Source organism: Diadema antillarum, unplaced genomic scaffold, assembly GCF_040938485.1.
Source record: "Diadema antillarum isolate AM-2024a unplaced genomic scaffold, OU_Dant_1.0 seq00000131_RagTag, whole genome shotgun sequence".
In the NCBI taxonomy this organism is placed as follows: domain Eukaryota; kingdom Metazoa; phylum Echinodermata; class Echinoidea; order Diadematoida; family Diadematidae; genus Diadema; species Diadema antillarum.
Genome location: NW_027271209.1, coordinates 78,063 through 102,002, shown reverse-complemented (window position 1 = coordinate 102,002; position 23,940 = coordinate 78,063). Strand labels below are relative to the sequence as shown.

The 23,940-nt window shown below is 38.4% G+C and overlaps 1 protein-coding gene across 2 annotated transcripts in view; it reads left to right on the top strand.

The window, feature by feature from the left end:
* The first annotated feature begins 15,795 nt into the window (after positions 1 to 15,795).
* LOC139727425 (sialidase-4-like) overlaps positions 15,796 to 23,940 on the top strand; it is a 76,639-nt gene continuing 68,494 nt past the window's right edge. Inside the window, exons 1-2 of one of the 2 annotated variants that reach the window (XM_071638380.1) lie at positions 15,796 to 16,021; positions 18,323 to 18,650. In XM_071638380.1, coding sequence (XP_071494481.1) covers positions 18,515 to 18,650 — 136 coding nt within the window. In that variant the 5' untranslated portion in view covers positions 15,796 to 16,021; positions 18,323 to 18,514. The remainder of the gene's footprint in view (positions 16,022 to 18,322; positions 18,651 to 23,940) is intronic. The other variant, XM_071638381.1, reaches the window with a different exon arrangement.

Here is a 23,940-nt window from a genome sequence, read left to right as displayed (position 1 = left end):
TGTTGCATTTCAGTGCAAACCTTTATAAAGTACACAGCAGTTATTTTCCTGCAAATATGAGGAAGTAGGAAAGTAGGGACATTAATTTTGATCATTATGATACAATTTGTCTTCATAGCAACCAAAATGCTGTTGCAAGAAGGAACAAAGATCCCACAAGTATTCCACTTCATTTTCATATTCTTTGAATGCTGAAACCTGCAAATAGCATGTAAATTGTCTCAGTGAATAGTGAATTAACAATGCCTGGTGTGCATTCCCAACACAACTTGCATTACATAATAAAAGTGTTGTACCCCCAATGGGCAATTACCCCCCCCCCCCCCCCCCCCTGCTAAATACTGGTTAGTGGTAAGGTTAGAGTAAAGATTAGGCTTAGGGTTAGGTTTAGGGTTAGGAGTTTGGGTTAGGGTTAAGATTAGGTTCAGGATTAGGGCCAGGGGAAGGGTCCGGGGTAATAGCCCAGGGGGTAATTGCCCTAGACCCCACTTATTATCCCAATACTGAATAGGCTCTGTGGCCAGATAACTGAGGTTGGACTGTCTGTGCTTAAATCATCACTGAATTGACTGAGTGCACACTGTAAAGGGAAGACAGTGTAGGGTTGTTCTCTACCTTTCTGCTGTGGAGAGATTTTAGATTAGGAGGTATTGAAATGCTGGTGGTCAAAGTAGTGTAATTGTATCATCATCTGCATCAAAATCAACCTTCATTCGATGATCAGTATCCGACCTTGAGATGGCAAAACAACATATGTCGAAAATTAATGAAAATTGACTTTGTCACATATTTCAGCTTATCTTAGTATAATCTTAATTCTTGACCAAATCTTGAAATCAGAACCCATTCCGTTACTGAGATATGATGCTCCCTCCCAGTGGGAATTGTTCAAATTTTGTTGGCAAAACAACGTAAGCGGCGATATGCTTGCCCCTGCTCAACGCCCGTCGGGCATGGACTTGGCAAAACAACGTATCTACATGCAATACGTTGTTTTGCCATCTACATGTTTACGCAGTAATAGGCTGCGCGCCGCGTGCGCATATTGACGTTGTAGGACATTATACGTGCGCCAGTGATCGAGACTTACATTGTTTTGCCGTATCAATGGCATTTGTGTGGTTATGTTGAGACGGCAAAACAGTGTATGTTTTGATATAATGCAAATTATTTTCAAAAGAAAGGGTCCAGTGAAATCAATTTGCATGCACGGTATTACTGATACTGTTGGTCCTTCTAGGGTAAGATATGAAGTGTTGAACGAAAACAGAAAAAGAGCTGTAGGTTTGCGAAACTTCAAACTCGATTTACTGAAAATGAGGTTGGATGTAGATACGTTGTTTTGCCATCTCAAGGCCAAATCATGGCAGAAGCCATAGAAAAATCTTTGGCGATATAAATGTAATACCAGGATTTTTAACATTAGGTTAGGGTATTTATGCATGAACAAAAAAAACTATCAATCCCTCCTTTATCACTCTGTGGTAAACTTTGTTGCCTTGTTGTCGCCTTCTTATATCACATTCCACAACTTATCTGCAACCTTTGACAATGTTGTGTATTTTTCCGTAGTTCCTATGCATTAAGCATATGCCTGTGTTGGTTACCTATGATAACATTACCTGCATCAAAGCTCTTTTTATTTTTCGTAATACCTTTTCAATCTCTCTTGTTTTGTTATGTTTTCAAACTTTTTAAAATGTGCTGTATTCCTATGTGTTATTCATATACCTATTTTGGTTTACTTGTGATAACATTACCTTGCATCAGAGCTCTTTTTATTTTTTCATACCTTTTAAATCTCTCTTGATTTTTTTTTCCAAACTATTCTTTAATGTGCTGTATTCATTCTGCATTGCATGTGCTTGAAATATTTCAGTATTCTGCAATATATATTAACAATTGATTCCATCCACTGTTATATCTGGACATTGATACGTTCCTCTCAATTTTCCGCTCTAATTTGCTGGTGTTTTTGTATTTCTGTATTCTAACTGCCTGATGATGTAGGCCCAGAGTCACTGCTACTATAGTATTCAATATTTTGTTTAACATTCTCTTCTGAAAACTTGCTTATGGTTGGACAGTTACAGAACTTAAAGAAGTAAGCAAATGCATAATGTGCTGAAATGACAATATGCATGGATTTGATTGTTAACTGAAAGTGTAATTGTGTAATTATTCCATATATTAACATTTTCTTTGTATTCATAGGAATATAATTTGTGACATAAATAACTCTGTGATAAGAAAACCCTTTCTTTTATGTATATAGGATTTTCTGTATAAAGTATTCCAGTATTCCATTGTGTGAACACAAGTTCTTCCTAAGAATGAAATTCCAGAGTGTTTTTACAATACATGGCAGTTATGTAACATAAAGAAAAAATTGTATTTCAGCTTTCCAGTGAAGATGTATACAGAGAAAATAATGTTTTTATTATAATGTGGGATGAATATTTGTTTTACCTTCTCTCTTTGCGCACATTGCCAGTATTCATTGCCATAGAGAAAAAAATAACATTATCCTCTTTTTGCATGGAATCAGATGGAGAGAATATATTTATTAAAAAAAACACAAACAAATACACACACACATAGGGGGAATGAATGATGTAAACTTTTTCTTTCAGTAATATGAAGGAAGGATTAAATCAAGTAGGAGTAAAGAAATTGTTTAAACAAATGGCAAGGCGAGAAAAGAATGCCAAAAGCGTTTTGTATTGTACTTGAAAAATTGGTTCCACACAGTCCTAGTGTAGTTTGTATCCTGTCAGTTGATGGTGTTTCATAAAGACTTGACGTGGATCGTACATGTATCTGCATGCAGTATTTCTCAAGTCGCCATTGAGAACAAATCCGTTTACATTTGAAATTAAAGAATGTCATCAGTTTCTAAAAGCAGCTCTAGTGCTGAAAACATGTTGCAAACCAAGCATGTGATATGATGCCTTCGCAAATGCGGTGTTCAGTGCAAGCAGAGAATGGCACAACAGCTTATTCTTATTTTATCCATCACACTTCTATCCTGCCTGTACATCTCATCAAACATGTTCTCTGTCTAAATAATTTGTGGCATGAAATGCAGTCTAGAATATACACCACAAAGTGAATAGTTTTGTTGTGAGATAATGATTACCGAGTACTCATACAAATGACATGATTAAGTATCTGGTTGTCATTTTTTGTATCCCCCCTCCCGGTGATACATGTAAAGTTTCTGAAATGCAGAAATATAGTATCCTAGAAAGGCCGCATTATTCCAATTATGATTTTTTTTATTTTTTATGTGTGTATATAAGACAGGTATTCTTCCATCATAAAGTGTATTCCTAGCTCACACAAACGTGATTGTGCAATGTTGCAGGTACATTTAAAGTTTTACTATGATAGACTGGAGGACAAGGTATAGGTTACCAGCAATGGTGAAAGGCAATATCTGTTTGTTTGTTTGTTTGATTGTTTGTTTGTTTGTTTATTTGTTTCAACCATTTGCTGTGCAAGTTTTGTGCAAATCAAAAATTGCAATGCTGTTTGCAGTGTATATTCATTATAGTAACACACCATAACACTTTTTTTTTTGTGTGGACATGCTGGAGTGCTACAAATGTAACACCAATGTTCTGTTCATGGTTTATTGAAATGCCTTACCTGCCATATCATCAGTGTTGAAAGGGGATGTGATAGCTTTATTCATGATACATGTAGTTGCCTTCTGAGAGAGTAAAATATGTTACAGTGCACTCCCATTACAGCGAACACGGTTATAACGAAATTTCGTTATAATGAGGTAAATCTTCTGGTCCCAAAATTATCACCATTAAAGTGTATGGTACAAAATTCGCTTATAACGAACACGGTTATAGCAAAATTTCCGCTATAACGAAGTCTTTTCCGAGCGCCACAGACAAGGAAAAACAAAAGAAACGGTGCTCCGTTATAACGAAATGCGAATTGCTTTCGAAAATACGTAGCGGAACAAGCATGTATAGCGTTTCTGCATGGGTTAACGCTTCTCACCACTGTGTGTTCGCTCCTTGTGTCACGCACAGTTTCTGAGGGGAACTTGTGTTTATTATTGTAATACAGCTATCCCATCACATTTCACATTGTTTTCCAGTGTATGATGAGTATTCAGCAAACAGAATATGATATATATAAGTGGTTTCCTTGTTTTCGTTATATATTGTATTTGTTCGGTTATAACGAAATGTTGTTATAACGAAAGAAAACTGCCGGTCCCGAGCATTTTGTTATAACGGGAGTGCACTGTACTCACATCTTGTAATCGCAGCAGAGTGTAAGACTGTATTCCAATGAGTGAATGCATTGCTGTGGACTCAGAGCATCAGCCTGTATAGATGAATTATTTTACCCTTCGCCTGCAAGAACCTGATCAGCCCCCATTTAAAGTCTAAGGGGATATCAGAACCTTTTGTAGGGGACAGGATGAATGTGTTGAATGTTGAATGTGTGTAGTGGTGTTTTGTTTTGTGATTGTTAAGGGCATATTTTAGGTTCTGTGGGTTGATAATGTAAGGTTGTGCTAGAATATGTCCAAATGTGCTCTGTCTCTAGACAAATATGACCCCCGGCCCCTGACCCTAAACCCCTGACCTTCTCTGTTCTCTCTCTCCCTCCCTCTTCTCTCTCTCTCTCTCTCTCTCTCTCTTTATGTGCCCAGTTTTCACTTAACCAGTATTGTATGTACATTGTAATTGATGGTATGTGATATCAAAGTGCCATGCAAGAGTTGGTTGAATTCAGGGGTCTATGTGATTACTTCACCAGAAATATTGACTGAAATGCATACTCTGTGTCAAATACAATGTAAATGCCAGTGCAGAAGGGAAAAAAAAAAAAGACAAACTTTACTGCTTCTACTTCTCTAGTTCACACACTCTGCATTTTTGCCAAAAGTGGAAAAAAAAAAAAATCTTCCACTTATTGGCCCGAATTCACGAAGGTGGTACAAATGAAACCATGGTTTAAACCATGGACAAAAACCACGGAGCGCCAAGTGTCACATGGAATATGTCAGTTTGAAATTGGTAATTTCATCGACAAAATGACCGTTTCGTTTACTAAATTATTATATCGTGGACGAAGTGTTAATTTAGTTACAAAATGTTGTCATTTCGTTACAAAATAATAATTTCATCGACGAAATGACTGATCTCGTAATGAAATATTCCATGCAACACATGGCGCTCCATTGTTTGTGTCCATGGTTTAAACCATGATTTCATTTGTACCACCTTCGTGAATTTGGGCCATTAAGTTTTGCAAACTCTGCACTTCTGCAATGATAAAACATGCAAGTGTAAAGAAATCTGTATCAATATGTAGGGAATAGTTGAGCAATACATATGAAGCCATGAAAATCATATATTTTGGTATTGGCATGCCTATGTACAGTGTATATCAAAGTTTTTAGTGATATGAATTGCATCATAAAATCTCGTTCGATCGTAATCAATCAGTTCTATGTTTCTAATTCAGTAGACTATAAAAGAGAATTTCTTCAGAAAGAAAGTTGTAATAAATTGAAATGGTCAAGCATATGTTTCAGCAAAAATCGAGGCAACTTGACAAGTATCAAAAAGGAAGAAGTTATGACTTTGAAAGTAATTTGGCCATGTGACTTGTCATCCGTGAGCATCACAGTGATTGGCTGTGCTGGTCACATGACTTATGTTATCATTTGCGTAGTATTCATTGTGTGTCTTTGCCCATGAAATGTCACACCGACATCGCACTTATTATAATAAACATGATCTCCTAACCCGTTGAAGGGTAGACCCAACTATGCTCGGCAGGTGTCTATGGGAAATGTGTGTTGTAGCAAAATCAGCTGGTCCTCAGCGAGTTCAGTGTACAGATACATGCATTATTTCCATGTGCCCAGCAGAAAAGGAAATATTGTCGTTCGAGTTAAGAAGAAGTCACATACACTGTATATTTGTTAGATACATAGTACAAACAATGAGTACATGTATTACTATTATGACGTTGTAATCATATAGCCACTTTCTCTGCGACTTTCTTGTGATGTCCATACAACACCACATACTTGACATACAGGCAGTCATAGCTTCTTCTTGTTTATCTTACAGTTTTGTGGAAGCTTTCATTGATCAGTTGATTTCATCTTTATGGCATCTACATGTATTCAAACAACTTTTACAATATATTTTGGGGACAAATTCTCCCTCAGCTGCATTTTAATTCTGTTGTCTCAGCAATTGTGAGGCCATGTTTTGAAACACCTTTTAACATTTAGCATTTTATGAAAGTAGATAATTCTTTCTTGGTTTTTTCCCCTCCCCAAGAAAAGATGAAGTTTTCATTCCAAGTGTTGATGTTTTTCCTGGCAATTTTGTGTTTTGTTTCTCAGTGTTCTATTCACATGTTGCTTGCAGTCACTGCTACAGTAGTTCCAGTGCATTTGTGGTTGTCATGGGGCTAGATTAAATAGATTGTGGATGAATATGCTATGCCTTGCTGCCAACAGCAGTGTTTATTCACAAAATTATGTGGCAAAGTTGTTTACATGAATATGACTATGTCTTGTTTACCAAAAAAAAAAAACAGTTATAAAGAAGGCCAGAAAAAGAGTGAAAATAAATACATTTAGCTGCCAAACAGTTTTGTGTTGTTGTTATTTAATCTTTTTTTTTCAGCTGGTATACATTCTTTGGGTCTTATACAAACAAGGCAAACACACACACACACACACACACACACTTATTTTGTTTTCGTCAATCTTTTATTTTTTCTTTTTCATATGAACAATAATATACAAATTAAATAATTGTAAAATAATACAAATTTCATTATGACAACATAAATTCCACATTGTCAATATTACAAATGAAAAAGAAAGAATTTTGTATAAAAAAGGAAAAAAAAAAACACACGCTCACACACACAAACATAATAAACTACCATTATGCAGACACTATGCAGACAGTACACACTGTACAAATGAATAAAGTAGCATACCCTTCTCTATCCTCTCCTGGTCTTTTTTTTTTCTCTTACTGGAGCATACCCAGCTCCAAGAGGGGTCAAGAAATGGACTCTCGGCTCATGATTTAAAATGTATGCCCTCTATTTTAAACATTTCACAAAACTCTTTATTTGATAATGATCTCATCAAGAATCGGAAGCATGATCTTAATTTTCTAAATTTTGTTTTTGATATAGTGGTGTGTTTTTTTTTTTTTTTTTTGGTACAAATCTCTAGGTTTTCAATTTGTACCTACTTTTTGTGATATGTTCTTCACCCTTTTCATGTTGTAATTCAGAGCAGTCTGTCTTATGGTATAAATATACAACTGTAATTGTTTATTGTAGGAGTACCTTTTCCTAAAGCAAGTTGATATTAATTATATTGTCAAACTAATCAAAATACAGTGTAATTTCATTTTCATGTCACTTATTTTCCAATAAACAAAGGTGCCATTAAAGTAAGGCATTTAAATACAAGTGTATAGGCCTACATAATTAAACAAGATCTCCTTGATCAAACTTCCTCTCCCATTGACCGTACAAATGTGTCGTAATTATCATTATGGTGTAGAAGGCATTTGTAAACTTACTTCTACTTGAACAATGTTTAAAGAGGGCTACATGAAGACCTATGGAGTATGGAGTCACGTGTCGTGATGATGGAAAACAGTTTTGTGGTGTGCTTGCTTGAATGATACAGAAGGGGCATTACTGGGCAATTACAAAAGGAAAAGAATTACGTTGGTGAAACTATAGAGGGCGCAATAGGATAATGGTTTGCAGTGATGGTTTGCCGTTTATATACTGCACTGATGGTTAAACGGCACTGATGGTTTGCAGAGCCTTACCGTCGGTGACCATGCCCAGATTGGGTGGGTGAACGGCCGGAGCTTCTCTTTCTATTTGAATATCACGCAGGATTATGATTAAGAGAGCAACAACAACAAAACGAACGAAGAAACAAATTAACACAAGAGACTGATCATGTATTTCATTATGAATGATCGTGTTTAACCTTATTTAGCAACACGCGAAGGTGATATCAGTGTACTGTGATCCCGACATGAATGCGTTCATAACTCACTCCGCGATCGCGAAATTTAACCACTCGCGAGCTGTTTGGAAAGTCTACTTGTATAGTGAAAAACTAATACAGACTCATTAAATCGCGTTTGATATACAGCAACTGATTTAGAAATGGAAACAATATCTTTGAAAAATAAAACGAATAGAAACATAAACAAGTTGAAGAAATCCTATAGCTGTGTCCAATATGATACATGCGCATGGGCGTCACCAGGGGGGGTGCGTTGGGTGCGAACGCACCCCCCTTCAGATCAAAAAAAAAAAAAAAAAAAATCAGTCTGCGAGCGACCTCAACGCCGGACGCTAAATAACTACTCTTTTCTATTTTTTTTTTCATATTTTGCACCAGGGACACACACACACACACACACACACACACACACACACACAAATCAATTCGTACCCCTGGTTCTGGCAGCACTGATTTTATACATACACATGTACATGTATCTAGATTAGTATTCTACAGTGTTTACTATTTATCGACCGTACTGTACATCCTTACGATACGGAGCACTTATACACGTTTGCATGTACGTGTGCTACTTACAAGTATGTAGGGTCTATGTACATTACTTCTGACCAATCCATATTGCCAACCCAAGAGCGAGCCTTAGCCTCATTAAAAAAAGATGAAAAAAATGGAGGGGCAAGCATATCATTTTGCCCACCCCCCCCCCCCCTCCATAATTCCAGAGACGAGAAGATTTTCTTATCTTTTTTTTTGACAGAAAAACAGAAAGTTACCCCCATAAAAATATTGGAGGGGCAAGCATATTTTAATTTTGCCCCCCCCATAATTGATAATTCCCGAAATGAGAAGATTTTCTTGCTTTTGAAAGAAAACAAAAATCTTGCCCCATAAAAATATTGGAAGGCAAGCGCACCATTTGCCCCACCCCACATAATCATAATTCCCGCGATGAAAAGACTGTCTTGCTTTTTTTGTTAGAATTCAAGAAATCTGTCCAATTATTTCACCCCAAAGCAGTGGCGTAACTACGGGGGGGGGGGGGGGGGGGGGGGGGGTGGTGCGCCCCTCCCAATCCGCTGGTTAAAAAAAAGACTTACCGAAATAGTAATTCAAGTGTTAGTAAACTGCTTTTGAATGAAAGGGTGATCAAGAATTAAGATATTTTTCTGTGATTTCTTTTTAGATAGGTATATACTGTGAAACATTGTTCAAAAAGCCCGGACCCGACAAAAGATTGTGATTCAGCGTGATTCCTGGTTGGCATTCTGCAGCGTATAAGCAGGATGTGCGCAGTGTACTCAGTACATCCGAACGAAGAGTCGTTGCGCAATGTGATGTAGAATGTACACCTTTGTACCTTACGCTTCGTTTTATCAAAGCTAGATCATTGCTTTTGCAGTGTTGCTTTACATACTAGTCTATGTAAAAATGTCTTGCATTGCCAATGAAAAGACACGACCTGGGCTAATTCCTAACTTTTCCATGTACATATATACACAAACACAAACAAACACGCACAATATTAGTTTAGGGGATGCTCTAAAGTGCAGATTTTGGACATCCTTTCCCCGCTTGGTCACTTCGACGCCACCTCGCTGGTCATACCTCCCCCAGTCATGAACATAAACCCACACCCTTGACTACCAGTGGCGAATCCAGGGGGAGGGGCGCACCGGGCGTCCGCCCCCACTCCCCTCTCCCTTTAATTTCCAAAGCGAAAAAAAATAATAATATAGCTTCAAACGGCAGTTTTTGGACAGTAAAATGTTAACATTTTCAAGCTCGCTCGCTCCTCTCGCTCGCATTTAGTCGTAATGCCATTCTCTTGAAGTTGCTGCCAGTAATTGCCGGCAGTTGCGCCTGGTGCGCCCCCCTTAATTTCCAAAGCGAAAAAATATAGCTAAAAACGGCAATTTGGGGACTATAAAATGTCAAAATTTTCAAGCTCGCTCGCTCCGTTCGCTCGCATTTAATCTTTATGCCATTCTTCTGATGTTGCTGCCAGTAATTGCCTGCAGTTGCGAGTAATTGCCAGCAGTTCCGCCCGGTGCCCCTCCCCCTTAATTTCCAAAGCGAAAAAATATGGCTAAGAAAAGAACGGCAGTTTTTGGACTGTAAAATGTAAAATTTTCAAGCTCGTTCGTTCTGCTCGCCCGAATGTAGCCATTATGCTCTCCTGATATTGCTGCCAGTATTTGCCAGCAGTTGCGCCCGATGCGCCCCCTTAAATTCTAAAGCGAAGAAATATAGCTACAAACGGCAGTTTGTTTGTTTTTTACTGTAAAATGTCAAAATTTTCAAGCTCGCTCGCTCGCTCGCTCGCATTTAATTGTTATGCAATTCTCCTGATGTTGCTGCCAGTAATTGCCGGCAGTTGCGCCCGGTGCGCCCCCCCCCCCACCTCCTTTATTTCCAAAGCGAAAAAATATGGCTCCAAATGGCAGTTTTGGGACTGTAAAATGTCAAAATTTTCAAGCTTGCTCTCTTCGCTCGCTCGCATTTAAGTGTTATGCCATTCACCTGATGTTGCTGCCAGTAATTGCCAGCAGTTGCGCCAGGTGCGCCCCCCTTAATTTCCAAAGCAAAAAAATACGGCTACAAACGGCAGTTTTTGGACTGCAAAATGTCAAAATTTTCAAGCTCGCTCGCTCGCAATTAATTGTTATGCAATTCTCCTGAAGTTGCTGCCACTAATTACCGGTAGTTGCGCCCGTTGCGCTCCCACCCCTCCTTTATTTCCAAAGCGAAAAAATATGGCTCCAAATGGCAGTTTTTGTACCGTAAAATGTCAAAATTTCCAAGCTCGCTCTCTTTACTCGCTCGCATTTAATCATTATGCCATTCACCTGATATTGCTGCCAGTAATTGCCAGCAGTTGCGCCCGGTGCGCTCCCCCCCCCTTGATTTACAAAGCAAAAAAATATGGCTTCAAACGGCAGTTTTTGGACTGTAAAATGTCAAAATTTCCAAGCTCGCTCGCTCCGCTCGCTCGTATGTAGTCGTTATGCCATTTCCCTGATATCGCTGCCAGTAATTTGTCGTTTCACACCGTCATTCCATAATCCATTTATAAGGGGTACAACCCTCCCCGGCACTTCCACACCCTCCCCCCCCCCACCCTTGCTCGCTCCCTCGCCTACTACCCCCCCCCCCCCCCCCCGATGAAATCCTATACCTACCGGCGCGCCGGTGCCCTTTCCCCGCTTGGTTTCCCTTAAAAAACAGTAAAAGTCTAGGGATTGAGAGCTTCCTATATTCCAAATGTCTGTCAAAAAAATCTCGTAAACATTTAGCGTCAAAACGCACCCCCCTTGAAAAAAAGCTGGTGACGCCCCTGCATGCGGTGAAAAATCGGGCAATATTCGTTATTCGGAAGGTTCGGTAATCCGAAAATGAAAATGAATCAACGTTCCTTATTCCGAAACACATAAAACACATAAACAGGGGTTTGTTAATCTGAACATTGTGACGTTATTCCGAAAGGTTCGTAATTCCGAATATAAAATGACGTTAATAAGAAATAAGGATTAACGAACCTTCGGATTAACAAGCATTTTTTTTTCCATTTTCGGATTAACGAACCTCATTTCGTTCTCGGATTATAACCACCTCCGGAATAACGAACCTTCTGAATAACGAATCTTATTTCAGTTCTTATTAACAAACCCACGGAATGACGAACCTTCGGAAGAACGAATTGTAATTTGAAAATCAGAAATCGCAATGTAGGACCTAGGCCTAGCCTGTGTAATGATGACAAGATTGAAATAAAAAAGAAGGGGGCGCAAATATATTTAATAGGTTTAAAATGATATACTGTATTATCATGAGAAAACATGAACCTATATACACAGAAATTCATCATTCGTTAATCAATTCATGCACTTTTTTTTTGTAAAAAGTGTCACAACAACATTTCAAATATGCTTTCCTGCTTTAATCACGTCGTCATCATCGCCGACAGGAAGTCTGGATAAAAACAAGACGGCGCTCTGAGAAATCTAAAAACTGTATATAGGGCCCTATAGATGCTGTGCAGAAGATAACTCTCTGAAATAAAAATGCATGTGCAGCTGTGTATGGTAACAGGACTTTAGGGCCTATTTGCTTCTGCGACAATTGCTGGCCTAGCTCCGATGTTATTCTTGTCAAGGACTTATAGTGTTAGGGTTATAGGACTATGTTTGTACAGGTATAGTAATCACGTTTGGCTTTGAATACAGCGTGTAGATAATTATTTCATGGGAGTAAAGTGTGACAGGAGTCAGTGTCATTGAACCGTTGTGTATATTGCTATATTATCGCTCAAGCCATGCCATTTGCGAAATGGACATACTTTACAAGAGAAAGCAAATATTTTGGCAGGCTGACCGTGATTTGTAACCTAATTTTCTCCATTTTTCGCACATTATTTCTCACAGTATACACGACGTGTATATATTACATACGTGTCCACAATTTTAAAGATTGCCCTTCCCTTTTACATTCCTTCCCAAATAGCGCAGAACAGGTATATTCCTCTAGAATGACAAGACTATTATAAATCTATAACATTTCTGTGATATTTGAAGATTGTTAGCCGTTAAATTTCAAATAATGCACCAAACGCTCACCGTAACGTATTCTGTGCATAGGCACAGCTGCATACATTAATCCTCCTGTGGTTGTAAAGTATGATAGGCCTACTTATACTTCGAACAACAGATATGCATGTTAAAGCTGTCAGAAAAGAAGAATTCACTAGCTTCTCTTACTTTGTTATCAATGGCAAATAACAACACACCACTTACATGAACTACATGTACAACTAAGTGCGTCACACAGGTCTGTAAAACTAGACTAGTAGTTTAGATTTGCAATTTTTTCGTAGTACGAAAAAATTATTCAAATCTTAACGGTCAATTTAACTTAACAAATAAAGACCCTCTTGAGTTCAAAATTTACAGGAGGTTTCCAAATGTTTTCTTCAATACCTAAGTGTTCTCACCAATTTTTCAAAAATTTGCATGCAAAAGGGATTGGCTGTCTTGAAGTGCTCACCATGCAGTAATTACCGATTTTCAGTGACACAAACTAGACCGGTTCTGTAATTTATATTCAGAATATTATTTTTATGCAAACTTTGTTCACAAAAGTTGCCATTGACAACCACATAGCTTGTCGAAAGCTTGCCCTACCTGTAGCAACAACGAAGCTAATTCCTGCTCATGGAACTTATGCTAGAGTCACACACGGCCGGGTCACAAAACGGATTTGATCCGGGTGAAAATGAGCCGGATTAGTCCCGGAATGGAGGGCAATTTATGCTACAGTCACACACTGCCGGATTTCGAACCAGGACCACAAGGAATTAAAACCGTATCGTCCCGGTTTGAGCCTTAGAGACCCGTATCGAACCGTATAAAATTCCGCTTTAAAATTCTTAACTGAATCCTTTTCGACCCCTATCGACCCGTGTCAACCCGCTTCGACCCGTACCGACCCGGATGTAATCATCCGTTGCAGGAGGGCAATGCGGTATTCGGCAAGGGTCAATTATCATGGTTTTACGCTGCGGGTTGCAGCGGGTCGATGCGAGTAAATGCGGTTCGAACCGGGTCAATTCGGATATCAATACGGAATTGAAATCCGTGAGAAAATTTTGAACATGACCAAAAATTTTTCACCGCCGCATCGTAGCCCCCGGAATCCATCAGGAATTGACACGGGTTACGATGCGGGTCAATACGGGTCTCTACGGCTCGAACCGGGTCGATACGGTTTTAATTACTGATAAACCCGGTACGAAATCCGGCCATGTGTGACTCTAGCATTAATGGGAGGGAGCAGGTGCATGAAATGCTACGTTAGGCTCTAGGAAAAGAAGCATCCATAATTGTTACAAATTACAGAAACTGTCTCGTGGTCATGTTTTGACTTTTAACAAACTATTCCCCAACATTGGCGTTTCAAAAGGCGGTTGAGTCTGAAAAAGGCACCCCAGCCAAGGAAGACCGAAATGAGAGCAACGGTTCTTTTGTCAGTGACGATGCACGATTATGCGATCATCATGTCCAAACATCTGAATGTACTTATTTTAAAGATGTACAGTATTTTAATCAAAGTGGCGGCGATGATGATGGAATCAAAGAAAGATTTCTGTTGATTGTAGTCCACATGGGGATCGTGTAGTATAAGGCCTGTATCCATGAAGAAAGTAGGACCTAATCAACTCGGTGTACACCAATTCGGTTGGATACTGTTTTTATGATAATTAATCTAACCGGGGGCTTCAAGTATGCCTAGCAAGAGATAGTTTATGCATCAATTGACCTAGCAATTAACGAACCTGGCTCATTGCATAACCCATTGAAAGTGCTTTAATTTGTTCTTCTTTGGAAGCCCCCAATTGATTATGGCCGCCATAAGTTACAGTGCTCTGAAATCGGATTGATGATTAAAATGTCTTTGTTTTGATGAAATTGCTGACATGAAACCGGGAACACATCACCTTTTCCTGCAACTTTAGTTTAATTCAATTTTCATTTGCTCTTGTGATACGTAACATTGTAAACTTCACGTATTTTTTTGTTACTACATTGTATTGATGTTGTATTATTTTGTGTATGAAAATGTTGTTGGAAATGAAATAAAATGAAATGATATGATTGAAATGAAAACAAACATAGGCCCTATGGTTTCAGGCCAAGGCGTCATTTTAGATTTCTGTGTTCCTGTAAGCTATTTGCAGAATGGTATGCCATGCATGTTACATTTGTATGAAAATCACTGCAAGATATCTATCATACAGTCGAATATTATTTTATGCCAAGCATCACTTAACTTTGAAATACTTGGAGAGGAGATTATGGTTATTAGGCCTATGTACATAATGGCATATTCTCCTACTGAAATATAATTACATGAAATATGAAAAGAAATGTATCAGCCCGAGTTAATATATAGGCCCTACATAATTGAGTGAATACAGCAATAATTATGAGTAAAACACAGCAGTGAGTAAATTGGAGGAAAGTCAGGCAATTTTTTTTTAAAGTTATGAATAATTCTTAAAGTTTCGGTTTGTAAATTCACTGCTGGACAACGAATAGAGGGCCTAAAGAAAATACAGCTGACCTTTTATGTACATTTGAGAAATAGTAATTTTAGAGTAATATATTGTGTTTGGTAAATTGTAATTTTTGTTGCCATAATTTATTTTGTATTATGGTATAATTTGTTTGTTTGTTTGTAAAGCGCATTGAACTTCTTTTCAAGTCTGAAATGCGCTATATAAGAATCTGTTATTATTATTATTATTATTCAGAGAGAATTCCACACACAAAAAATGAACTATGTAGGCCTATACATTCCCATCTTGTCACTGACATTATGTTACAAGTATATTCACCTGCTTTATGAAAAAAGTAAAAGTCAAGTGCTCTTTCATGATGCTATACAGAAAAGTGCATGAATATGTTGAATCCACAGATATTGAATCCCTTTCACTTTAAACTTGACGTCCAGCTAGCGTAGATGGCAGCAAACCACGCCTTCTTGATGATGGTTTCAGAATCAATCTCCAACACCGCATCCCAGCTGTGTGCAGCGAGAAGAAGGTGAAAGCGATCTCATCATTCCAAACCTGCCCTTACTCGACGGCGCGGCTACTCCAACTTGCTGGCTCGTGAGTGTGCCCTGGTGCTTGCGCTTGCTGAAGTCATGTGATAGCTCAACGCAACGTGGATCGAACGGATTCATCGTACATTGGTGTACACGTCCATGTCCCGACGGCCGCTCGCCCGTGCGCGTTCGGGGAAGTTACTGGGACTTTTTCCGTCTGCTTCCAAGAAGCCGTTGGTTTCCTGTTGTAGGCTGTTGGCCGATACGGCTAGCATTTCTAGTGTGTTGAGCTGCATTTATCATACATGTTTTCCTGTATGGATGGAAAAATAGCACCACTGACAGGTAAGGAGTAGTCATGGACGTAGACGTTTGTAAAGCTGGCTGTCCGATTATTATTGTGAAATTTAATAGTAAACGTAAGGTGTGGGATACGATTCGCGTAGTCCCACCCCTTAACAGTTTTGTTGGTAGTGGCTAAAGCACATATTATAGACGTTCAAATTATTGTCCCCGCCGAACGAGTTCGAGCAGGGGACTATGAAACGGGCTCCGTACGTGTGTGTGTCCGTCCGTGTGTCCGTGCGTCCGTGTGTCCGTGCGTCCGTGTGTCCGTCCGTGTGTGCGTCCGTGTGTGATCAAAATGTTCAAAATGCTACTCCTTCGCCATTTCTAACCCGATTTTGATTCTGTTTGCTTTATATGATAGCACTACATGGGAGCTTTGAGACTTCTATACAGAATTTCAATTGTGACCTTTGACCTTGACCTTTGACCTATATTGTACATTTTGCTTCAAAATGCTACTCCTTCGCCATTTCTAACCCGATTTTGATTCCGTTTGCTTTATATGATGGCACTAGGTGAGGGCTTCAAAACTTGCACACAGAATTTTGACCTTTGACTTCTTTGACCTTTGACCTTGATTTTTGACCTATATTGTACATTTTGCTACAAAATGCTACTCCTTCGCCATTTGTAACCCGATTTCAATTCCGTTTGCTTTAAGTGATGGCACTAGGTGAGGGCTTCAAAACTTTTACACAGAATTTTGACCTTTGACTTCTTTGACCTTTGACCTTGATTTTTGACCTATATTGCACATTGCCTACAAAATGCTACTCCTTCGCCATTTTTAACCCGATTTTGATTCCGTTTGCTTTATGTGATGGCACTAGGTGAGGGCTTCAAAACTTCTACACAGAATTTTGACCTTTGACCTTGATTTTTGACCTATATTGTACATTTTGCTACAAAATGCTACCCCTTTGCCATTTGTAACCCGATTTCAATTCCGTTTGCTTTAAGTGATGGCACTAGGTGAGGGCTTCAAAACTTCTACACAGAACTTTGACTTCTTTGACCTTTGACCTTGATTTTTTTACCTATATTGTACATTGGCTACAAAATGCTACTCCTTCGCCATTTCTAACCCGATTTCGATTCCGTTTGCTTTATGTGATGGCACTAGGTGAGGGCTTCAAAACTTCTACATAGAATTTTGACCTTTGACTTCTTTGACCTTTGACCTTCATCTTTTTACCTATATTGTACATTTTGCTACTAAATGCTACTTCCGGCGGGGACATATATTACGCACCGCGTAATTTCTACTTTTCCTTGTTCATTGACAAATTGTACACACGAAGGTCGAAGCATCAGTACACTTATATTAGTGGTATATCATTCGATCATATCCAGTACCGTAGTTGAGCATTGCACTAAGTCATCATTGATTCGAGTCCTATGCAGATTTAGTGAGACAAAAGTGATCAGTGCAGTGCCAAATGCAGGGTTCTAACGTTACAATTGTCTACAATCAATTAATCAGATCTAGACTGCAGTGACAAAGACAATTTTCAGAACAAGCCGTGGTCATAGTGTCAGGTGCTGTATAAATGCTATTTCATATCCAAGTGGATACTCAAGCTCAACTGAACCAACAGTCCAAACTGCGTCAAAGCTACAACAAAATATCATTATTCATGTGTCAAGTCATTCATGTAAATTTGAATCACATTGAATCGGGACATTGTCATTTCATTTTGGAAAGAGCTGATTAACCTTCAAAGTTTGTTGTAATCACTCAGTATTATAACACACATAGTCATGGTTTACTTATTTGCAGAGTTAACATAACATTATCAAGTTCATAGTTCCTGTATTCTTTCAATTTACCATGACCCTGTGCAGACTGTTATGGTACTCGGTGACGCCGCAGATCATTGGTCAGTTGGAGCTGAATCAACCATTTCCATAATCTGATGTTACTAAAATTCACGGGAAAGATCTGATACCTGTGGAAAATATTTAGTGAATATTGACATAGTTTGTTTCTCAATACCTGATCTATGTGCTCTGCATTGGTGCCTGGCTTTTTTTTTGGGGTGGGGGGGGGGGGGGTAGATGGAGAATTGTTGTTACCATAATCTTAATATGCTATAGCATATATGCTAATCTATGTGTGTTTGAGTTATGCTTACCCTTGTAAACATGTATTTTGCCAGTCCTGGTGCTTTATAGACTCTTGGTACTGCCAGGTGTCGTTACATTGTTTGTCTGCTACCACATGACGATGTTGAGCCATTGAGAGTTCAGATCATTAAATGGCTTTGTTTGTCCTCTTTGTTTCCTAATTTTTCCTAGAATTGTTGCCCCATTTGGACCTGTCTGTGCTGTCAAGTGTACCTAGCATTTTCGATTACCAGCTGATGTACGTGACTCCTTTACGACCTCTATAACCCCGTAGCCCCCCGTGACCCGGATTACCATACCTTCCACAGATTTTTATGTGTCGGCTCTAGTCGGTGATCAGTTGCGACTAGTCCGTTGGTCACTATGGGGGTTTGTGAAGAGCTGAGGAGGATTTTCCTTTGGCTGCTTCATCCCTGGATCATTCGTTTTCGCAACAGACAGCCACCAATCAGACGGGAGAATTGCCAGTACACCAAATGGTGTGGAGACAGAGAAGGAGGTGCAACATTTCCCTCCTTTTTTCCCCCCTTGACCCATGCTCTTCATTGCTGATGCCACATTACATTAGATATATCTTTCATGATTTTCCACCATCTATGCCTTTTGTAACCTTTCACCACAAATCCAACAAAATGACGCCAGACATGGGATTTTAGTTAAGGGCATATTCTGAATGGACAGACTTTGTATAACTCAATTCAAATGATTCTCCTAACCTATCTAAATATTGGAAAGAAAGTACACTGTCTGGAAAAGTGTGTATTGACAAAAGAGGCCCTGAAGTAAAAGGTCAAGCACTCCATGCACTTAATCCTACCAAGCCATGCTCTGTGCAATAAATGGGACGAAAAAATGAAAAGGAAGAAAAAAAAAAGGAGGATGTAAAACGTCATAGCAACAACAATGAAGGGATATAAGATAAAGCTGAAATTGAAAATGCTCTGTCAAAACATTCTATCCGCAACTAATATTTGCCTTTAAAAGCGGTAGGATCAGGCTTTGAAAAGTTATTAGAGTTGAAAGTGAAAAGCGTGTAAAGGGTTTGTAAGACATGGAAAGGGGCCTCTAAGATATACCTGATCACATTATTCTAAAAAAAAATGTTCTAGAAAAACTGCTTGAAAACACAATTTCCCATTCATTTTATGATTCCAAATTTTAGAATAATGTAGAAGAAGAATTGACCTTTCAGAAAATATGAAAAATTCAACATTGAGGAGGTCAACCTGTTTTACATGTACTTACTTTGAGTCCTCAAGCAAAATCAGGGCATGCAACTTTATCTTAGTTTTGTGATGCATGGTCACATTTATAACACCATCACTGCATGCTAAGCATTGATGCTACTCTTTCAAAAGACCAGTCCTTGGAGAGTCACAGTAGATTTTCAATTACATCATTCCGACAATTTTTTTTTTTTAAACCATCAGTATTACTTTCAAAAACTACTTTGTTTTCACTCACTGTAAAAGCGGATATTTTCGTATGAGTTATTTTTTGCAATTATGAGCAAAAAAAAATAAGTGTGCTTTTTATTTTTGTGCTAGGTTCATTTCTATGTTCACAGTATCTGTGAGGTGGTTGACCATTAGATTAGTATGTAATGGAATGATAAAAGATAGGTGTGTGTCTGTGTATGTGTGTTTTGAAAAGAAGTCTGGTCATGGCTGATAATGATAAGACCACATTTAGTTTCGTTAATGGTCAATGGTCAATTGTAATTCTTTCAGAAGCATTTTTAATTTCCGAACACAAACAGTGATAGTAACAATGTGGGCAACCTGCCAAAGAACCAAAGGATTTGAGAAAACTGGCATAGAAGGCTAGATGCTAGGTTAACAAGTATGCAGGTAGAGATAACATTTGAATATGGGATCACTGCATACCCTGCACAGCAACATGCTTTCTTAACAGGAAAACCCAAGAGTTTAAAACTTCATAAAACTCTCTGACAGTGTGAAATTCAGGAAGAATGTAGCTTAGATGTAATGCTTTTGAGCAGATGCAATACCTTTATTGTTTAGTCAAATCAAATCATTTCACATTTTCCCATTAATATCTACAGAACACTCATAGTTGGATTAAGTACAAATCAGTAGCATTTTACATTATGCTTTTAAGGCTTTGCCAATTAAGAAAATAATTTTAAAGATAAGACAGATGCTCAGACTACTGTAAATTCACTACAGAGGTAAAGAGTGTGTGCGAAGAAATGACCACTAACTTCCTACTAGCAACAAAATACCAATTGCCCCCTTTTTTCTCCCCCCTCATAGTATTTGTCATTTAATTCTTATGAGGAGTTTTAATCTGACTATTTCTTTTTTACATAACATGGGTATAGTGTTTTCCAAAGGAAAATTAGCTGCAAATATTGTCTATTGTAATGAACTGGCATGAGAGATTTCTGATCAGATCTTCATGGTATTTGTCATGTTAGTGCTGAGCCCATTTGTTTTCCATGTTCAAATCTTTGTAGAACATATTGCAAACAGTGTATTGACAAAGGTGATTGATTCTTCTCAGTGCTACCCCACATTTCTGTGTTCTGTGCTTGCATACCATAATATTCATTTGCATTCAGCAAACCCATGTCCCCAGTTTATATTCACAACCTTACAGGTAAGTAAATAGTAGATTTTTAAAGGACAAGTTCACCTTCCTAGACATGTGGGTTGAGCGAATACAGCAATATTAGTAGAACCCATCAGTGAGAGTTTGAGCAAAATCGGACAATCCGTTCAAAAGTAATGAATTTTTAAAATTTCTGCTCAGTCACGGCTGGATGAAAAGACTACTATAGCTTGTGATGTCACATGAGTACAACGATATAAGGAAAGAATAAAGAAAATTCAACATATTTCCATTTTTCTCGCATAACAAAAGAACACTCGACTTCTCTCTTTCAGAAGGTAGGGGGAATAATATTACCCTTAACATATGTCAGTAGCAAGTCGAAGAAATGTGCACTTTATTCAAAAAGTAAAGTTTTGTGAAATTCTCTTTTTATTTTCCTTATATAGTTGTACGCATGTGACATCATACACTGTAGTAGTCTTCTCTTCCAGCAGTGACTGCGCAGATACTTAAAATATTCGTAACTTTTGAACGGATTGTACAATTTTCCTCAAACTTTCACTGATGTGTTCTATTAATGTTGCTGCATTCTCTCAATCCTTATGTATATGAAGGTGGACTTGTCCTTTAAGTAATAAGTTCTTTAAAGGCAGTGATGCTAAAATGAAATGCGCTATGTACAACAGTTCTCTTTTGTAGAACATGCAGTGTACATACGTATTATTGTCAACCTGAAGTTGAGATATCATCTGTAATAGTTTTGTTGTCTGCCATGAGAGCTATGAAAATGAAGTTTTTGCATCATATAATGAATGCATAATTGCACGATATATCACCTCTCATAGTCACACATCAACCGTGCAGTATGTTCTCTAGATGCATTGGACAGTACGTTTCAGGCGCATTCACTGAAGCTGGTACAGTGCCTGGTGTTAACAACATATAGTATAAATGCATTCTTTGAAATTCAAGCTGTTCCTCTTCCACATTATTTGTAAACGTAGCAGCTGGAGATGTCATATCTGCGTGACTGTCGTTTCACTCTCCTTCACTGTATGTGGCAAATCCATTTAGAAAAGAAAACCAATTAACCACCCCATACTGTGCGCATTGTGAGCAGTGTTAGATTGAAAGTGTTTTTTCCTGTAAGAGCTACTACACTTAGTAATACTTTTTCCTGTCACATCTATCGTACGTGAATGTACAGACCATACTGATTCGATTAGGAACAGACATTGTTTTCCTATTGTCAAGGAAATAATATCTTGATTATATCTACTAAATTAGAATTTATGTCTTGCTGGTTGTCAGTATCAACGACATTATATATTACATTGTTATCATCCAAATCACAGAAATACCAAATATACACACTTTCATATATTTATCATTAAACAATTGGGATATTCACCAAAAGGAGAAGATATTGTTGCTCATACCAAACATCAATGTTAATTATTTTCTTCGTAGAGATGATACATTAGAAAATAAAGAGAGAAACATGCAAAGAATTCAGATGAACGATGAAAAAATATGAAAAACTCAACATTGAGGAGGTCAACCTGTTTTACTTATTTTGAGTCCTCTAGCAAAATCAGGATACTCATAGTTGAACAATGTATTCCTTAAAATGTATTAGTATGCAGAATTTAAAAGATAAGCAAGTTGCACGCAAATACTTTCAGATCTTATCAGAGATGCAAGTTGACTGCATCAGCAGTCATTGCACTGAACAGTTCACTGACCTGACAACACAATCAAACTCAGTTTTTTGTTGTTGTACAGGCAGACAAAGGAAAATGCTTAGAGTGATAGTAGAATTGATTATTCGAGTGTAGTAATTTTGGATTTAGGACCTAATTCCAACATGAAAAGATAATTGCTTAACTTCATGCAGAAGGAATTATCTATCTACCTCGTCAGAATAGATTTTGAAACCTGTACTGCATCTTAAATGAGCCAGTAAGGGCAATATCCTCACATTGAGATACACCATGTAGTTTTAAAAAGTTTTGCCTCCACTCCAATATCAGAAGTAGCATCATTTGCATCATCAGAACTGCAAATGATGTGTACTAGTATGTTGTGGATTACCCACACTTTTAATGAGGAGATTCTTGTGAAAGGTAGGAGAGAGAATATAACTCTCATTCCGAGACCACGTATCGAGGAAAAAAAAACACCCCCAAAACACACACGCACAATAACACAAAATATTGACTAGACACACCAAAGAAAAGGGGGGGGGGGGGGAAGAGAGAGATGGTGAGGGACATTCGGAAGGAAATTTGCAGAAGTGGGTCAAGCGACGTGTGACAGATATTGGCATGGAACAAATCACAAGCCATCATCTTCTGCATGCATCCCTGGAAAGAGGAGCTTGGCAAAACCATGATTGCCCTTATTTTGGCAGGACATGGTACTGAGAGGAAGATGAATAGATAGAAGGAGAGATAGATTGACTGGGAGAGAAGGAGAGATGACTGGAAGGAATGAGGAGAGAAAAAAGGAGATATAGGTACAGTATATTGAGAGATATACAGATTGTTTCTTGGGTGGACAAGTGGAGAAAGAAAGAGGAGAGTTCAGGTACCTGGATCACTTTCTGAACCTCTATGACATTTGCTTGTGTACGTCATAGGACCGATCATCATCCCCTCCCCCCATCACCACCTCCAAGAAGTATCATCAAATACTTCTCACCTGTCGGGACACCTCCAAAGAACTTATTACAGCAGACCATTTTTTTTTAAAAGACTTGGGCATGCATCTTGTTTTCGCATGAACCTGGCGAAGTCTCTCTCTCTCTCTCTCCCCCCCCCCCCCCTCTCTCTCTCTCTCTCTCTAAATAGCTTAAGCTGTGTGGGTGTACAGGGTACACCACTTAGACTTCCAGAGCTGTCAATCCTTGTCAAGAAATAAGAAAAAAAATGATGTCGCTTCTGATCACGATTTTAATCAGTTTGATATTAAGTTCAGAAGGCGTTCTGTTGGAGGACTGACCATCTTTTTACCATCTGGACCGGTCCTTAATACCCGATGAGTAAAAAGAACCTTTGGCGGTGGTTCCAATGGGTAATATTAGCAGTCATGTCATTCCTTGCAGGTACTCATCCACAGTGTAGCACATGTGGATTAATTCGTTTTAGGTCAGGCATACCAGGTTGTGCACCAAAACCACAGCCCAAATACAAAGTGGATTGAGTGAAAAC